We start from the raw sequence: 18,283 nt of genomic DNA on the forward strand, positions 1-18,283 counted from the left end.
AATTTTCCCTGACTGCGATGTTGATGAGAATTGCAGTAACAACTACAACAGCACAGGTTTTGGAGCAGTTCAGCTTCAGGCCGCCACTGGACTTACTGATGCAGCGAAAACATTGTTTCCACACTCCTATAGCCCTCTCCACTATAGAGTATGTCCTTCCATGCTCCTGATTGAATCTTTCCTGCAGTGGTGGCTGGATGCTGCACAGGTGTCAAGAGGTATGGGTGAAGAGGACATTCACTGTCTCCCAGCAGCCAGCTGTCACCAAATTGCTGAACTGGCCCACTTAAAAGTGTCATGTGTGCTTCCAGGCCATTTTGCCACAATGTCAGTGAAGACCCCCAGGTGATCGCACACTACATGAACATTAATGGCTGGATAGCCCTTCCTGCAAATGTACAAGGGCTCATTCACTACAGGACTTGCCATTGGGATAAGGGTGCCATCGATGATGCCAATCACTCTGGGGATGTTGGCAATATTATGGAACTGTTGATTAGCCAGCTGAATTTCTTGAGGAGGAAGTCAGCATGGTGTTCATAAGCTGTAACAGCAAAGGTGTTATTGCTGTCACAGCCTTGCTGACCAAAGACTTGCTTCCATAAATAATTCCCACAGCATAATTACACAGTGCATCTAAGAACTGCATTGCTTCATAGTTTCTTCTTGTGGCTCTCTCAAGGATCTTGGTCCTTGAAAGCCGGAATATTTTTATTATGTCATCATCAGATAGAGAGTCAAGCAGGGTGAACATTGTCCTTTTGTAGGCATTTATTAACACTGCCTGATTTCTGCCTCACCTTCTGTGCTCAAGCTGTAGAATACTTTGTAAAGCCGCCATGGTTGAGCATTTGAAACACGCATAAATACTGTTTTTATCAGTAGAGTCATTAGTACACCTGCTAATGATGTACCTGAGGGATGGATAGAAACACCTTGGTGGCTAATAATCATTCTGAATTAACTAGCTAAACATGAGTGATTCATCAATGATTTGTGACAGTAATAGGGCACAATTTAATTTGATTACCATGTTTCTCATATTGTAATTCTATTCATCTGTTAATTGGTTTTTGGTTTTAAAATAGGCTGTTTTCATGCAGTTTTTTCATAGTTTTCATGCTGTGGCTTGGGAGAAATGAGAAGTAAGCCTCTCTTGAGAATTGTCTGAGGATTTAAATAAAGGATATATATATTATCATTATATTGTGTATTGAGAAAATCTTTACATAGTAAACTTTAAATACTTGACTGTTGTAGTGTATGTGATGGTGGGTCACCACTGCAAAACAATAAAGGTTTGTATTTCATTCCATATGATTCATACTTATTTAATTTTTAATTAATGACATTATTCTGGTAGTTGATATTGAAGGGATGACAGGGATTCATGGTAGACATGATTCACACAATGATTGCTTACATTTTGATCTGACATGCTACTGTGATGCATTATGTCACAAGTATTTCCACATCTTAAACTACTGGATGAATGCCATGTGTATTATAAAAGCACTAACACAAAACATGTAACAAAATGACAAAGTATTTTTGGTTATTAAATGGGATATTATATATTGAATTTGAATTCAGATGATGAAGGGTTTTAACTTCTCTGAAAAACAAGTTGAAAATCATATATTTGTTGACATGCAACACAACACAGCTTCACCAGAGCCCTATTTCCCAGACTCAATCTGTATCTTTCACTCCATATATATTTAATTCTATATCTCTCATTGTGTCAAGAATAAAAGTGGTGTTTTTATTGGTTTTTGAAGAGTGCGCATATGTATGTGTTCAAGTGTGGTAAAGTGAGGTAAGAGGGAAACCCTACTATTGTAGCTCAATGCTGCGAGAGGTCGCGATGAAAACAAACACACGAGCAACAGAGGAAATGTGAAAATAAAGCAAAACCACAGAGAACAGAAAATAGCAAAGTAGTCCTCATATGCCATGTTCGTTATTAACAGCAGTGTCGTGGGGAAATAGCGTTGCTATGGAGCTGCTTACTGACTGAACCGCTTGTATACTGTAATAAAGATTATGGCACTTACAAAGTGCAAATAAACATAAACGTCTATTTCGTGTCTTAAACAGCGGTCTCACGATAAACGGCTTTCTGACCATGTAAATGAGCTGTTATAATTTGATATGCATTCGATCTCTGCAGAAGTTATTACTCCACCCCCTGAGTAACGTCATTAACAACACCTCCACATTGTTGAAACAACGTGGTTCGAACGATGGATATGCAACATAGTTACTTGAGTTCCGGGAAACAGTCGTGACTAGCTAGTTAGTTTCTCTAACAATGCATCGTACTATGGTGGTTCAGCAATGAGTTATGTCGTTGTACGGGAAACGAACCCCAGGTTAGCTATAAAGCTAATGATCAGGACACTCTACAAAGGCAATTTTCAGCTGTTGACATTTAACAAGACACTACACATGTTTAAAACCGAGAGAAAATTATACAAACCTTAAGTCACAGTATTCCTCTGATGATGTCCGTTTCTTTTTTTTTTTTTTTTTTTGGATTTTTCCCCTTTTTCTCCCAATTTGGAATGCCCAATTCCCAATGCGCTCTAAGTCCTCGTGGTCGCATAGTGATTCGCCTCAGTCCGGGTGGTGGAGGACGAATCCCAGTTGCCTCCATGTCTGAGACAGTCAACTCGCGCATCTTATCACGTGGCTTGTTGAGCGCGTTGCCACAGAGACATAGCGCGTGTGGAGGCTTCACGCCATCCACCGTGGCAACCACGCTCAACTCACCATGCGCCCCACCGAGAACGAACCACATTATAGCAACCACGAGGAGGTTACCCCATGTGACTCTACCCTCCCTAGCAACCGGGCCAATTTGGTTGCTTAGGAGACCTGGCTGGAGTCACTCAGCATGCCCTGGGATTCGAACTAGCGAACTCCAGGGGTGGTAGCCAGCGTATTTTACCCCTGAGCTACCCAGGCCTTTAAAAGTTTGCGGTCTTGGAGCTTATCTGTATGTGCTTGATTCCATGCTCATAAGAGCGCTGTGACTCTGGTCCCACCCTGATAGTAAAACGAAGCGTGATTGGTTGAAGATAGAACATGCTACGATTGGTCCGATTAATGTGGCCGTTATCTGATTGGCTTGAGTAGATGATGGGTGGAGTCCACCTATTTGTAGATTTGTGTGCACATCTTGACGCTAGATTTGTTTCAAAATCGACAAATGCATGTAGCGATCTGCAAATGCACAGGAAGCAGTCCACAAATAAATGCGCGCAGTTCACAAATGAATGCTGGACAGAGTTGTGTTTGTGAGTTAAAAATATATATTTGAAAATAATTGTTTTTATTTGCAAATCTCATTTTATTTATTTGTGAATTCATTTCGTTTTTGTGAAACACCTTACATTTATTTGTGGATCTCATTCAATTTATTTGTGAACCAACTTTCTAATTGTGAATCTCTTTCCATTTGTATGTTATTATGAAACAATTCCATCTCCATAGTCATACCACCAGGTGGCATAAAACGAGCAAATATTTGACAGCGCCTCCTAAAATATTTTTCTTTAGTCTCTGCATGAAACTAATCGGCCAACACTTATGTGTTGGAATACGTTGGGTATAAAATTTCAAGCGTACAACATGCATTGCAAAGAGACAGAGAGTTTGCAAAAACATGCTTGTTAGATTACAATAATTAGTCAAGGTATGTTGTGCGCATGTGTGGCGTGGATTGTGTACCCTCGACCCCCCGCGCGCAGCTCAGAGCGCATCTTTGGCAGGTTACTCGCATGCACTTCTCATACTGTGCATTTAACTTGAAGATGTGCATAGAATGAACCAACTGGATGGAAGTCATGAGGCACATCTAAAACATATACAAATGCGCTGAAATCTACATAATGACTAATTGGACAAACGTGACCAGCTGCATCAGTTTATGCGATGAGGACAGTATGGACAGTAATGAAAATGGCATGGACTTTGATTACCCGGTCAATCTGTTCCCAGTGCCTATACTGACTGGCATCACAGTGACGTGCTCTTTCCTTTTCCTCGTTGGAATAACTGGGAACCTGTTGACCATCATGGTGGTCACTAAATACAAAGACATGCGGACCACCACCAACCTTTACCTCTGCAGCATGGCACTTTCAGACCTGCTCATTTTCCTGTGCATGCCCCTTGACCTGTACCGGGTCTGGCGGTACCGACCGTGGAACTTCAGCGATGAACTGTGCAAACTCTTTCAGTTTGTGAGTGAAAGCTGCACGTACTCCACCATCCTCAACATCACCGCCCTAAGCGTGGAGAGATACTTCGCCATTTGTTTTCCCTTCAGGGCAAAAGTCATCGTCACGCGGGGTCGGGTGAAGGTGGTGATTTTACTCCTCTGGATTGTGGCTCTCTGCAGTGCTGGACCCATATTCATTCTAGTCGGGGTCGAGCATGAGAACGGCACCAATGCTTGGGAGACCAACGAGTGTAAAGCGACCGAATATGCCATCCGGTCCGGACTCTTGACCATTATGGTTTGGGTCTCCAGTGTGTTTTTCTTCCTCCCGGTCCTCTGTTTGACTGTGTTATACAGCCTCATAGGCAGAAGATTGTGGAGAAGAAAGGAGAATCCTATTGGACCCATTTCAAGTCGGGACAAGAACAATAAGCAGACTGTCAAAATGCTGGGTGAGCTCAATAAATGCCGGAAAATGTTCCCGATTTCATTGTCATATAATAGAAGAGTTTTAGTGCAGGTTGCATGGAAAGATTTGTTTTTATTTTTATTTTATTTATTTATTTATTTTTTTTGGTTATTAAAGATTTATTGTTTTTTGTTTACTATATAAAAAAATATTGCAAAATAAAAATATTCACGAAAGAACCAGCATAGCAGAACTGCAACGTTTGTTTACAGCAATTAATCAATGTGCATTTTTTTTATTAAAAATGATAATAATAATATTATTGAATGATACAGCTTGCTAAAGTCACACAATATCCACCTCAAAGCAAAATTCGTTTAAAAATCAAGATTTTTCCATAGAGTACTATTGTTTCCTGAAGTCACACTAAATTCCCCCCAGAAAAAAAAATATGCTTAAAAATCTACATTTTAATAATCAGAGGCTTCAGGGAAAAAAGAAAATACATCATCAGTCTCTTGGGTCTCTGAGTAATAAGACATGTGAATCAAATCCCACTTGCAAAATAAAGCAAAAAGCCATGCTTTAAAATTATAAAGATAAGCGTCAATACAAATAATTAAAAGGTGTCAGTTATGGTAATAAATAAACTGTAATAAAATTTGCAATATAGAAGTATAGAATTGTATAGAATAGAACAAACATTCAACAAGAATGAACTTCATTGGCATGATTGTTTTTACTCTCAATATTGCCAAAGCATCAGTGACTATTAATAATTACTATAGTAATAACAATAACAATGTAAATACAATGTTATTACAAGCAGATCTGCAAAGTAATTACATGGTAATTACATGTAGTTCAGTAGTATTACTCAGTAATTACCAATGCAAATACACAGTGAAATTAACACTTAAAAAAGGTGTAACCATAATAATAATGATAGCATTGTTAAAATTTACAATATAGAATAGAAAATAATAGAATAGAATCCAATAGAATAGTAGAACATTCAGCAAGATATTCAGCAAGGTAGGTACTTTAATAGCATTATTGTTTTAAACTCAACATTGCCAAAGCAATATTATTTTTACCGGTAATGGTAATAAGAATAATAAAATTCAAGTATATTTTTTATTGTTAATTATAGGATAGAATAGAATAGATTTGATTGAATAGTGTAAACATTCAAGACATTAATTAACTTTCTCTCTTTCTCTTTTATCAGCTGTAGTGGTTCTTGCGTTTGTTCTCTGCTGGCTGCCATTCCACGTGGGTCGATATCTCTTCTCCAAGTCATCCGAGGCCAATTCACCTCTCATCTCTCAAATCAGCGAATATTGCAACCTGGTCTCATTCGTGCTCTTTTACCTCAGCGCTGCAATCAACCCTATCCTTTACAACATCATGTCCAAAAAGTACAGAAGCGCAGCTTGCAGACTGTTCGGTCTGATGCGCGCTCCCGGACGACCAGTGCAGAATATCATGAACGCTGAGAGTTTTTCAGTGTGGAATGAATACAGCTGGAGCACGTGACATGAGAAATCAAGCTTTCAAACATGCCATTTACATCTGTGGAACCTCTGCACTTACTTTACACTGAAAAACCTTAATGGGAATCAGAAGGACTGGCACATTGCAGTCAATGTTATGTGAACAAATGAACTCTATATAAATTCATCGTCTTGCTTTCAACTATTCACTTGTTGAGTCATCTGATACTGATATCATAAAAGCCATTACATTTTTTTTTTCAAGCTCAGCCTGTATATAGCAGTAAAAAGGGCAACCATGAGCCCTAATAACTGATAATTATTATAATATAAAATAATCATAACTAATGCATGACTGTGAGAGGTTTTTTGGTATTACAATCAAGAATTAATTTATCTTTCACATTAATTTATTTTTTTTACCTTGAGGTGGCACATAAGTACACAGTGACAAGCCTATGTTTAAAATAAACTAAATACAAGCATTATTTCTATGAATATTTATGCACATTTATAACCGTCATCAGCAAATAGAGCCAGCAGTGTTATGATTACCTTTACACTTATTCATGTGTACATATGCACACTACCCCAAAATGCCTTAAACTGTCTGAAGTACTGGATGACAGAGCACTGTAGATGTAGGCACTGTATATTGTACCCTATGTGGGAGAAAATACAATGCTACTGAATGAAAAAAATCCCATGCCATTAAAAGCCATTGCCAAGCTTGTGTTTTTAGATTAAGTTCGATAAATATGTAACAGCTATGAAAAAGTGCACTTATTACAGAATTGTGAAAACTGCTGCTACAGTGCTGTGTTTGAATGCACCTTGTGTTTTAATTCAGCATATATTGATGATATTTTGATTAAAATCTAAAAGTATTGTTTGCTTTCATGGTTTTATTGCAAAATTGATAAACTTTGGTTGGAGACATTTAATGATCTTCACATAAATGAATGTACTGTATGTTTTGTTAATGAAAATATCAAAGAATATAATTCATATTTTGTGTATATGTGTATTTTTTGTGGTATATACTACTGAGAAAAACACTGCTTGCTCCTGTCCTTTCTTCTTAAATATCAAAACCTTGAGACAGAAAAAAACCTAAATTTGTTATATGAACAGCTTACAAGGTGAGGGATCCATCATTACTTCTACGTTAGGAAGAACACCCACAGACTCCAAGAAAAAGACAACCATAATTTCAAGACTTTTATGAATCCCCAACACAATGAAACAATGAAGATACACTGAAAAATATTTGTTTTGTCAATATTAAGTATTAAAATGAAGTAAAAATGAACAAATGCAAAGTAAGCTTATAAGAGTTGGAGTGTCATGAAATGTAAACACCTAAACTGCTTCAGAAATTTAAAAAAATTTATTGTGTATAAATATATTACATATATGCTACAGATACATAATCATCTTAAATACAAAGGGTAGTATTTTCAATATCTATACATTTAAAATGATATGGTAGTTTTTTTTTTTTTTTAAATATAATGTCTACGATTATAATTTACATCAATAAATGTGACATATTGTAGTAATATAAAATGGTAATATGGAATGATTTTTGTGTGACGATATGCAAGCATGGAAAATTATGACTAGACCACTTATTACCCGAAATACTATGATACAGCAAAGAAAAAAAGAAAAAAAAGTTCTGAAAGTTTAACATTTCACTTTTCACAAAACACATAGACTCTGGGACTTGAGTTTAGGTTAAATAGTCTTAAGGAGTAAAAAAAAGTCTTCTTCAAGTGTTTCCACTTCAAGTTTTCTAGTGTCAAGTCATTTCAACTTATTTCAATCAGAAATACAATGGAATATTTGTCTAATAAGTCCACCAATGCATACTAGGTAAGGACTAGCTGAATATCTTGATTGAAAGAAAAGACAAATTCTTATAAAAAATAAAAAATAAAAGATTAAAAAAAGGCTTAAACTTGCTCTTTGTGCAGGTGGAAAATATCAAGGTTGAACATTATATTTAAAAAATGTCTGAATATGCCATTGAAAAAAACAACTACAATCAGAATACAAACAAATGAAAATCTAGCTGAAATATGACAGGTTAATGATGTTACAAATGCTGTTTCATATTTGAAAAATATAATAAAAAATTTGTCATAAAAAGACATGTTACATGAAGAAAAATATTGAATATGACAGTTCTCGATTCTTGTAATAAATAAATGAAGATTGCACTGTGATTTGCATTATAAAAGTACAAGAATATAGCATAAATAAATCTAACAAACCTGTTATATCGTATTTGCTCACTAACTTTGGTTAAGGGCTGATTGAGCTAGTAAACATGATCATGTACTTGATAATGTGATCAGGAGAAAGGGTTAATGGAACACTGTGAGCAGCAGATCTGAAATGATTTGTCACAAATGTTTGGAAATGTGGATTTCAAGGCACAGGTTCATATCACCTCATTAACAGTAATCTGGGCCTCCCAAGTCCCTGAGGTACAAACATTCCAGACTTCACAACATTGTACGTTGATAATTGCAAAGACTGTCATTTGACTCTCTTTGGACTGACAGTTGCTGATGTTTTTTGTCTGTTTTGATTTTTCTTTTGTACAAAAGGCCCAAGGAAACTTTTTCTTTAAGATTCAAAAGACAAATGGCAGGGAGACAGAAGAAACAACTTTCCTACAGTTTTTCATTAGCTTTTAAGAAGGGACTTTTTTTGAGGGGCACAAAAAGAAGGAAAGTACTGATTCTGTTCAGCTGTATAGACACCTGATCGTGTAAAGAACTAAACAGTGGACTTCAAAACTGACCATAACATCATAACTCCTCAGACTTCCATCTGAGATTCCATTATTGCATAATATGAGATCAGAAAGGCCACTTATTATTTTAGTGTTAAACATCTCCTATAGATACTAATAATACTATGAAAATATTCTACAGCTTTTTAAACATTAAAAAAACAAGGACACAGACCACGAACAGTTTGTTTTATCATTACTGATTTGTTAAAGCTCTAACTCATCTTGTAGAAAAACAGTAAAAAACATTAAAAAAAAAAAGTCAAACCTGTTCAGTTGATTGTTCTTAATATTCAGATGTAAAAAGTGTAATTTGGCCAGTGACCAATAATCACTGTAAAACAAACTGCATTAACAGATTTGCAAGCTGCAATTTAAAAAACAAATTGAAGGATTGACGTTCCAGACCTCTAAATGAGAAGCTGAAGCAGGAAGGCCATTAAGACAGAGAGAGAGGCCACCCCGAAAACTATGAGGCTGGCAAACTGTTCATCTGAGAGGGTTTTTCCCATGGGCACCCTGGTGATTTCTGGCTCCACAGCCAGTGTGGTGTCAGACCGGCGGGGGGTGAAGTGTGCGGAGGTGCTGAAGGACCCGCACAGCTCCTGGAGGGTGTCTGCACACCGCCTACATGCAAACACTCGCACCCGGTAGTCTGTGTTCCACTGAAGGCCAAAGAGCTGGAAGGATGTGTCTTCTCCTTTATACACCTGAGGGACAGTAAGTAAGTAATACGTTAGATCAGGTCTTTTTTTTTTTTTTTTCAGTCATTGTACCCGTGTGCATTCAGAAAAATGGCCACTAACATATGATTTTACCATGATTTATTTGGATATGTACATTAATACCAATGTAATTGAATACACTAGACAGACAGACAGATAGACAGACAGACAGACAGACAGACAGACAGACAGACAGACAGACAGACAGACAGACAGACAGATAGATTGACAGATAGACAGACAGATAAAAGTACTAATTCGTGTTCTTGTTTGATCACAAGGTAAATTAACTGACAGTTTCATGAGAGAAAAGAGAAAACTGAACATGGAGCTGAAAGAATGAAAAAGAAAGAAAGAAAAGGAAAGAAAGAAAGAAAAAAAGAAAGAACGCACAAGAGTAAAATCATGAAAGAAAGAAAATGCACGAAAGAAAAAACAATAAAAGGACAGAAAGCAAGAATGCACGAAAAAAAGACAAAGAACACACCAAAGACAGTAGAAAGAATGCATGAAAGAAAGAAAGTGTGCACCAAAGAATGCATGAAATAAAAAACATAAAAGAACGCACAAGCGAAAGAACACACGAAAGAAGACAGACAGAAAGAATCCACAAAAGAAAGAAAAACTCATGAAAGACTGAAAAAACACAAGAGAAGGAAAGCACAAAAGAAAGAATGCACACAAGACACGAGAAAGAACTCTCAACAGAAAGAAAGAACATACAAAGGAACGCACAAAAGAAAGTATGCACGGAAAAAAGAAGAATAAAAAAACATGAAAGAAAGACAGAAAGAACACACAAAAATAAGGAAAGAAACAAAGGACACTAAAGAAAGACACACAAAAGAAAGACAAGATGAACGAAACAAAAGACAAAAGAAAGAAAGAAAAAAGAACAATGGAGGAAAATATTGTGTATGCTCTCACACAAATGACCACAATGATGGACTTAGTCTGTATGTAGTGATCTTCCTAGTACTCCACAGAACACAAGGTGTATAAAGTCAGAAATCTACAGGCACTGATTGTACTGAGAAATGCAGCAGTAACAACATAATATGAATGTGGTTCACAATGAGTACTGGTTCAGAAATAAGCCATTATAATTATAAACCAAATAAAACCAAATAAACAAATTATTCTACTTCATATTTCCAAAGAAATAAGTAAATAAAACAAAGGGCAATATTTAGAAGGAACTCGCTCAATGGGGCATGTTGACCATGAAGCATTTGGTTGGAACATGCACAGAAAACAACATAATGGAGCAAATAGAGAGGGAATAATAAGGTTTAAATGGGCCTTTATACCTAGTAAATATTGTAGAAGACAAACACATTCAGGCGATACACTCAGGAGGACCGGTGTACTGTTCACTTCATTCCACCTGTCACATGCAGCTCTCAGAAGGACCACAGTTTGTGGTCATTCCACATGTCTCCATGGCAACAAAGGAGGTCTTAAGCCTCTCAACATGGGGTCTTCATACTATTGCCATGACAAAGACCAATTATGAATGGAAAATGTGTGGTATTTGTAATGAAAGTATCTAATTCATTAAAGGCAAGGGAAATATTGATGATCTTGAAGATTGTTTAGTCTTTCTTTTTTATGTATTGCTCGAGTAGCAATCAATTAATATAGCACAGGGGGAAACAGCTGCTCAGTGAGTTTGAGTTTATTTATTTATACAAGGAAAAAAAAGTTTAAAAGTATTTTCAATGGGTTCCTCTCCTAAGATGACAAAAAGCAATGGACATTTGTGAACGGTTGATTAAGACTTGCTAACGGTTAATAAACAGATAATTATGATTTGCTAGAAAAACTAACTTACTGCCCTGGGAACTCTACTTCTTCATAAATAGTTACTTTATAATAATCTTTGATGAATAACACCAGAAGGTAGTATAATGGAATACAAGAAGATGTTAAGCAGAACGTTAGCCTCAGTGAATGGTGACTGAGGCTGTCCATCTGCCTAACATCTCCTTCAGTGTTCCACGGAAAAAGAAATTCATAAGGCTTTGGAACAACATCATTTTTGGGTGAACTATCCCTTCAAGATTTTAAAGTTACATTACTTTCATGACATATGACATTGGTGTGAAATATGACCAGGGCATGTTTGAGAGGATGGGAGAAGGGAGGGGAATGTTTCCTCTTTTTGATAAATAAATCCAATCATTATTTCAAACCCTGTGAACTACCATTTGGTTTATCAAACCATGAAAGTGGCATACTAGAAACAATTTCAAAACAATAAGGAAGTGCACACTTGGATGGACCCCAATCATGAAAATAACATGTGTCCCTGACCCGAAAGCACAATTTAATGAATCCGGTGGGTCTCCTTTAGCCCAGAAAGCACTCAATTTCTTTCACATTGTGATTGTGCCAAGTTCAGCCAGATAAATTGGAATGAAGAGCAAATGATGCAAATAGTCTGACCCTTTTTCCATTTCCTATTCAGAATGAATTCTATTCATCAGCAGCTACTCTACTGTGACTGCAACCGCATGTCAATTTGATGTGGAAAAATAAACATTTTCTTCCTTGAAATAGGAAAAGTAAGTTAAAATAGCTCAAGACATTTTCACCAACCATTCTCCCTCTTTTCATAATCTAAACCAAGGTCTCAAGCATTTTCAAAGTAGAATATTCTGGGTGGAATACTCACCTGTGACATCATATCAATTGTCACAGAAAATAATTTCAACTCAAATTTCAATCTTCCAATGTCATCACAATGTAAACCTAGTAACTTTTGCACAATATCCACACAAGTATATCAGAAAGGAACATGCCATAACTGTTGTTAAGCACTTATTAAATAGACCAAATGCCCACCACTGGAATTACATTAATGACATATAATCAGAAGTTCATCCACCAAGAAAAGAAGTCACTTCACAGCTAAAACAATAAAGAGTTTTTCGGAAAATCCACATGCATTTTAAAGGCCTACTGAGCTAAGATATTTTTCTATTTTTCTTTAAATGTGTTCTGCAGAAGAAAGGAAGTCATACACATCTGGGATATCATGAGGGTGAGTAAATAATGAGAGAATTTTCATTTTTGCGTGAACAATCCCTTTAACCATTCTACTGATTCTGTCATTTTTGACCAATTTGATTGAGTTTTTACATTTTATTTTATAAAAATGATTTCCTTTATCAGAGCGGCACAAGGCTTGGTGACTTTTCCTCCATTTGCCATCTGAACACACACAAAAAAATTCTGAATTCTTTCTATGAATCTAGGTGGTTTTATCTAACAGTGTTACACCTTTCGTGCTCCCGGTCAAATTTGACTGAGCATAAGAAAAAACAAAGAATTAGATTTTAACACACTTTAACATACTTAACACACAAACACACACACACACACACACACACATATATAGAACTTAGGTGTGGGAGCCACACCATCCAGACAAAACACTTCATCTATTATGAAAACAAAATTTAATGTAAAGTTTTCATGTAGATGATGAAAATAGTTTTCCTTACATTACTGTTTGGTCATTTTTGACCAATTTGACATCTGTTTTTGTAATAAAAATGGTTTCCTTCATCTAAATGGTACAAGGCTGTTGACTTTTTCTACACCTGCCATCTACACACACATGCACACACAGACACACACACACACACACACACACACATAAAATGCTAGATTCTAAAAACTAGATTCTATGAATCTGTGTGATTTTTCAAGACTTTATTATAAACAAGTTTCTTTCTTCTTCTTCTTCTTCACTGTTTACAACTGTTTTTATGAATAATCTGTTTAGTGATGTTCATTATCTTGCTGTTCGTTATCTTGCAATTTCATATTTCATTTACTTCACCGAACAGGATTTGATTTTGAAAGTTTGCAAAATAAATGATTTGTAACAAAATGCTTAGTCTAAATCTTCTCTTTGTAACACCATGGTCAAGTTTGACTGGAAACATAAAAAAAAAGCTAAACTTTGACAATTGTATTATTATTATTATTATTTTAACTAAGAGACAAGTTGAAATTACTTTCTGTGGTAAAAGGTAATAAACTACACAAAGAATGGATAAAACACATAACATCTTACCTGTTTAGACTCAGAATCTCTGCCTCCCTGCACCTGTAGTACATAGCTAATTCTGTCTCCTCTCATTGGTGGAATGCTCTCCCATGTGACCTCACAGGCATTTCCCTCCAACTGAACAACTCTCGGAGCTGAGAGAAAAATCAGAACCACAATTTGACACAAATAATTGAAGTTTCTGGTTTGTACATAGATTTTCTTCCATGCTTCCACTGGAGGTAAAATAAACATGGTACCTTTCAGTGTTGGCGGCAGAGATTTGGTGGTGCTGAAAGTGTACGTCTCAGAAAATGGCCCCTCGCCTGCTTCACTCACTGCATGGATCCGGAAATTGTAGCGGCTTGATTCACTCAGTCTCTGGATCTTAAATGTGTGGCTCTGACCTCGGTAAACCACTACAAACCTAAACAAACAAAAAATTAAGTGGTACTTAACTGAGGGATTAATCTAAACAAAACATCAGTGCACAAACTAAATTACTGCCGCAAAATAAGCTGTTTTTAAAATAACGGAATTTTTTGCCATTGCAAAACACAGTGGAGTAAAAACTCTGTTTAGAGTAAACCACTTCAGTGCAAAAAACGTATTACTTATTACTACCTACCCACTGAAACATAGTTTACGCAAGTACGCGTACGCAATATATTAACCTTCAAAGGTTTGTGCCATTAAACTGGATTTTATATTATTCAAGAAAGCTGCAATAAATATACTGACTTTACCTAACTTGCTCAGTATAAGTCTCTTTAAACTGTTGCTCTGCTATGAAAGAAGTTGGCTTGAAAGAGAAAATTCACAGTAGAAGCGGACAGTTCACACTACTGTCCGCTATAGCGCACCTTGCGGTAATATTGAGAATGCAAAGCGTACTTGTGTTGTGATATGAATTGTGTTCTGACACATTTTAGAATGCAACAATGCACAAAATCAAGCTTGCTAGCTAGAAGCATCTGTTCATGTACTTGCATATGCCAGTTGTATTTAAATAAAGTCACTATAATTTTTTTTCAGTGCAAATATACCTCCTTTCAATGCAAATGAGGCTTATTATAGAAAATATAATAGAATGTGCCTTATTTACATACAAAAAAAGAGATGCTTGTGTACATTTCCTATTGATCAAGGCAGCAGTAAATCATCAATCCATTAAAACCATGCATATATCCAGATACTGTAATCCCATGCAGCCAGTTGTGCTACAGTACTTTTCTAATACATTAAAAAAAAAAAAAAAATGGTGACAGGTTTATGAGTGCAAGAGGCAAAAAAAAAAAGAAAAAAAAAAATGGATGAAAGCTGGAGCATCATACACTGGAATATTGTAGAAGTCACATCGCTTTAATAAAACGTATGAAGCCCTTGATTCATGCGCTCAGACTTTACTGCTTATATGGCTTAACATTTTCAGAAGTGGCATTAAGGCTGAAAGCTCAGACCAGGGTAGAACACAGGCCTTAATCTGCTTCTAAATCAGCCATCAGTGGGTCAGTGTCGAGCGAAAGCATTAAGGGAGGTGGTCTTGATAACCCTGACTCTCCTAATCTAATTCCACTCAGCGCTTTGAGATCGAGTCTTCTTATTAGCCAACTCCACCTTAATGGACCTACGAACACAAAATGTCCTATTCTGATGATCTGCTTACATAGAGGAGAACCTGACCTACCGGTGCAAGGGGATATATTAAAGCAACGAAGCATGCACACACACATACAAACAAACAGAAATGCTTCTCATAAAAATAAAAATAAAACATATATAATTTCAGCCAATCAACATGCTTTTGATGTCATGTACAAGACTATAGTTCTTGATTATGAATGGATTGTTATATGGTTTAGTTGTGTCACATATTTCTCAACTGCCTTAAACAGTTGCATAGTACTATATACAGTTGTGCTCAAAAGTTTGCATACCCTTGGAGAATTGGTAATATATGTACCATTTTTAAAGAAAACATGAGTGAGCAGGCAAAACACATTTCTTTTATTTCTAATGGGATTCATATTCAACTGTAGGTTATAACAGAATGGCTCAATCATAAAACAAAACATGGCAACAAAGAAAAAAATGAAATGACCCCTGTTCAAAAGTCTGCATAGCCTTAGTTCTTAATACTGTGTATTGCCCCCTTTAGCATCAATGACAGCGTGCAGTCTTTTGTAATAGCTGTCTATGAGGCCCCAAATTCTTGCAGGTGGTATAGCTGCCCATTTGTCTTGGTAAAATGCCTCTAGGTCATGCAAAGTCTTTGGTTGTCTTGCATGAACCGCACGTTTGAGATCTCCCCAGAGTGGCTCGATGATATTAAGGTCAGAAGACTGTGATGGCCACTCCAGAACCTTCACCTTTTTCTGCTGTAACCACTGTAGGGTCAACTTGGCCTTGTGCTTAGGGTCACTGTCTTGCTGGAAAGTCCAAGAGCGTCCCATGCACAGCTTTCGTGCAGAAGAATGCAAATTGTCTGCCAGTATTTTCTAATAACATGCTGCATTCATCTTGCCATCAGTTTTCACAAGATTCCCTGTGCCTTTAGAGCTCACACCCCCCCAAAACATCAGTGAGCTTACCACCATGCATGACTGGCATTTTCAAGGCTTTGGATATCTTTTTATATCCTTTTCCATCTTTATAAAGTTCCATTACCTTGTTACGCAGGTCTTTTGACAGTTCTTTTCTGCTCCCCATGGCTCAGTATCTAGCCTGCTCAATGCATCCATGTGAGAGCTTACAAACTCAATGACACTAATAGCAATTTAAAAAGCCACAGGTGTGGGAAATTAACCTTTAATTGCCATTTAAACCTGTGTGTGTCACCTTGTGTGTCTGTAACAAGGCCAAACATTCAAGGGTATGTAAACTTTTGCTCAGGGCCATTTGGGTGATTTCTGTTATTATTATGATTTAAAAAAGAGCCAAACAACTATGTGATAATAAATGGCTTCATATGATCACTATCCTTAAATAAATGACCTTAAATCCTTATCCTTAAATTTTTGCATGATCAGTCATATTTTCAAATCAATGCCAAAATTTCACAATTTCTACCAGTGTATGCAAACCTTTGAGCACAACTGTAGTGATAATATATACAGTATGTATATAATAAATATATACATATATATATATATATATATATATATATATATACAGGTGCATCTCAATAAATTAGAATGTCGTGGAAAAGTTCATTTATTTTAGTAATCCAACTCAAATTGTGAAACTCGAGTATTAAATAAATTCAATGCACACAGACTGAAGTAGTTTAAGTCTTTGGTTCTTTTAATTGTGATGATTTTGGCTCACATTTAACAAAAACCCACCAATTCACTATCTCAAAAAATTAGAATATGGTGACATGCCAATCAGCTAATCAACTCAAAACACCTGCAAAGGTTTCCTGAGCCTTCAAAATGGTCTCTCAGTTTGGTTCACTAGGCTGCACAATCATGGGGAAGACTGCTGATCTGATAGTTGTCCAGAAGACAATCACTGACACCCTTCACAAGGAGGGTAAGCCACAAACATTCATTGCCAAAGAAGCTGGCTGTTCACAGAGTGCTGTATCCAAGCATGTTAACAGAAAGTTGAGTGGAAGGAAAAAGTGTGGAATAAAAAGATGTACAACCAACCGAGAGAACCGCAGCCTTATGATTGTCAAGCAAAATCGATTCAAGAATTTGGGTGAACTTCACAAGGAATGGACTGAGGCTGGGGTCAAGGCATCAAGACACAGACGTGTCAAGGAATTTGGCTACAGTTGTCGTATTCCTCTTGTTAAGCCACTCCTGAACCACAGACAACGTCAGAGGCGTCTTACCTGGGCTAAGGAGAAGAAGAACTGGACTGTTGCCCAGTGTTCCAAAGTCCTCTTTTCAGATGAGAGCAAGTTTTGTATTTCATTTGGAAACCAAGGTCCTAGAGTCTGGAGGAAGGGTGGAGAAGCTCATAGCCCAAGTTGCTTGAAGTCCAGTGTTAAGTTTCCACAGTCTGTGATGATTTGGGGTGCAATGTCATCTGCTGGTGTTGGTCCATTGTGTTTTTTGAAAACCAAAGTCACTGCACCCATTTACCAAGAAATTTTGGAGCACTTCATGCTTCCTTCTGCTGACCAGCTTTTTAAAGATGCTGATTTCATTTTCCAGCAGGATTTGGCACCTGCCCACACTGCCAAAAGCACCAAAAGTTGGTTAAATGACCATGGTGTTGGTGTGCTTGACTGGCCAGCAAACTCACCAGACCTGAACCCCATAGAGAATCTATGGGGTATTGTCAAGAGGAAAATGAGAAACAAGAGACCAAAAAATGCAGATGAGCTGAAGGCCACTGTCAAAGAAACCTGGGCTTCCATATCACCTCAGCAGTGCCACAAACTGATCACCTCCATGCCACGCCGAATTGAGGCAGTAATTAAAGCAAAAGGAGCCCCTACCAAGTATTGAGTACATATACAGTAAATGAACATACTTTCCAGAAGGTCAACAATTCACTAAAAAAAATGTTTTTATTGGTCTTATGATGTATTCTAATTTTTTGAG

General features: G+C 36.8%; 2 protein-coding genes across 3 annotated transcripts in view; one reads left to right on the plus strand and one right to left on the minus strand.

The window, feature by feature from the left end:
• The first annotated feature begins 3,896 nt into the window (after positions 1-3,896).
• LOC127434499 (growth hormone secretagogue receptor type 1-like) lies at positions 3,897-6,176 on the plus strand. The gene is made up of 2 exons (XM_051687327.1): positions 3,897-4,680; positions 5,869-6,176. Exons 1-2 carry the CDS (start codon positions 3,897-3,899, stop codon positions 6,174-6,176), a joined length of 1,092 nt encoding a protein of 363 aa, XP_051543287.1.
• Positions 6,177-7,508: 1,332 nt separating this feature from the next.
• Positions 7,509-18,283, minus strand: part of fndc3bb (fibronectin type III domain containing 3Bb) — an 80,974-nt gene continuing 70,199 nt past the window's right edge. For both annotated transcript variants that reach the window (XM_051687304.1, XM_051687303.1), the window contains exons 24-26: positions 13,985-14,151; positions 13,752-13,879; positions 7,509-9,649 (exon numbers count right to left, since the gene is read on the minus strand). In XM_051687304.1, coding sequence (XP_051543264.1) covers positions 9,350-9,649; positions 13,752-13,879; positions 13,985-14,151 — 595 coding nt within the window. In that variant the 3' untranslated portion in view covers positions 7,509-9,349. The remainder of the gene's footprint in view (positions 9,650-13,751; positions 13,880-13,984; positions 14,152-18,283) is intronic.

The sequence above is a fragment of the Myxocyprinus asiaticus genome, chromosome 44 (assembly GCF_019703515.2).
Source record: "Myxocyprinus asiaticus isolate MX2 ecotype Aquarium Trade chromosome 44, UBuf_Myxa_2, whole genome shotgun sequence".
NCBI lineage: Eukaryota > Metazoa > Chordata > Actinopteri > Cypriniformes > Catostomidae > Myxocyprinus > Myxocyprinus asiaticus.

Coding starts and splice junctions, on each gene's coding strand:
- LOC127434499 (XM_051687327.1), top strand. CDS start 3,897: ATGACTAATTGGACAAACGTGACCAGCTGCATCAGTTTATGCGATGAG. Junction 4,681..5,868: donor GCAGACTGTCAAAATGCTGG/GTGAGCTCAATA, acceptor CTCTTTTATCAG/CTGTAGTGGTTCTTGCGTTT.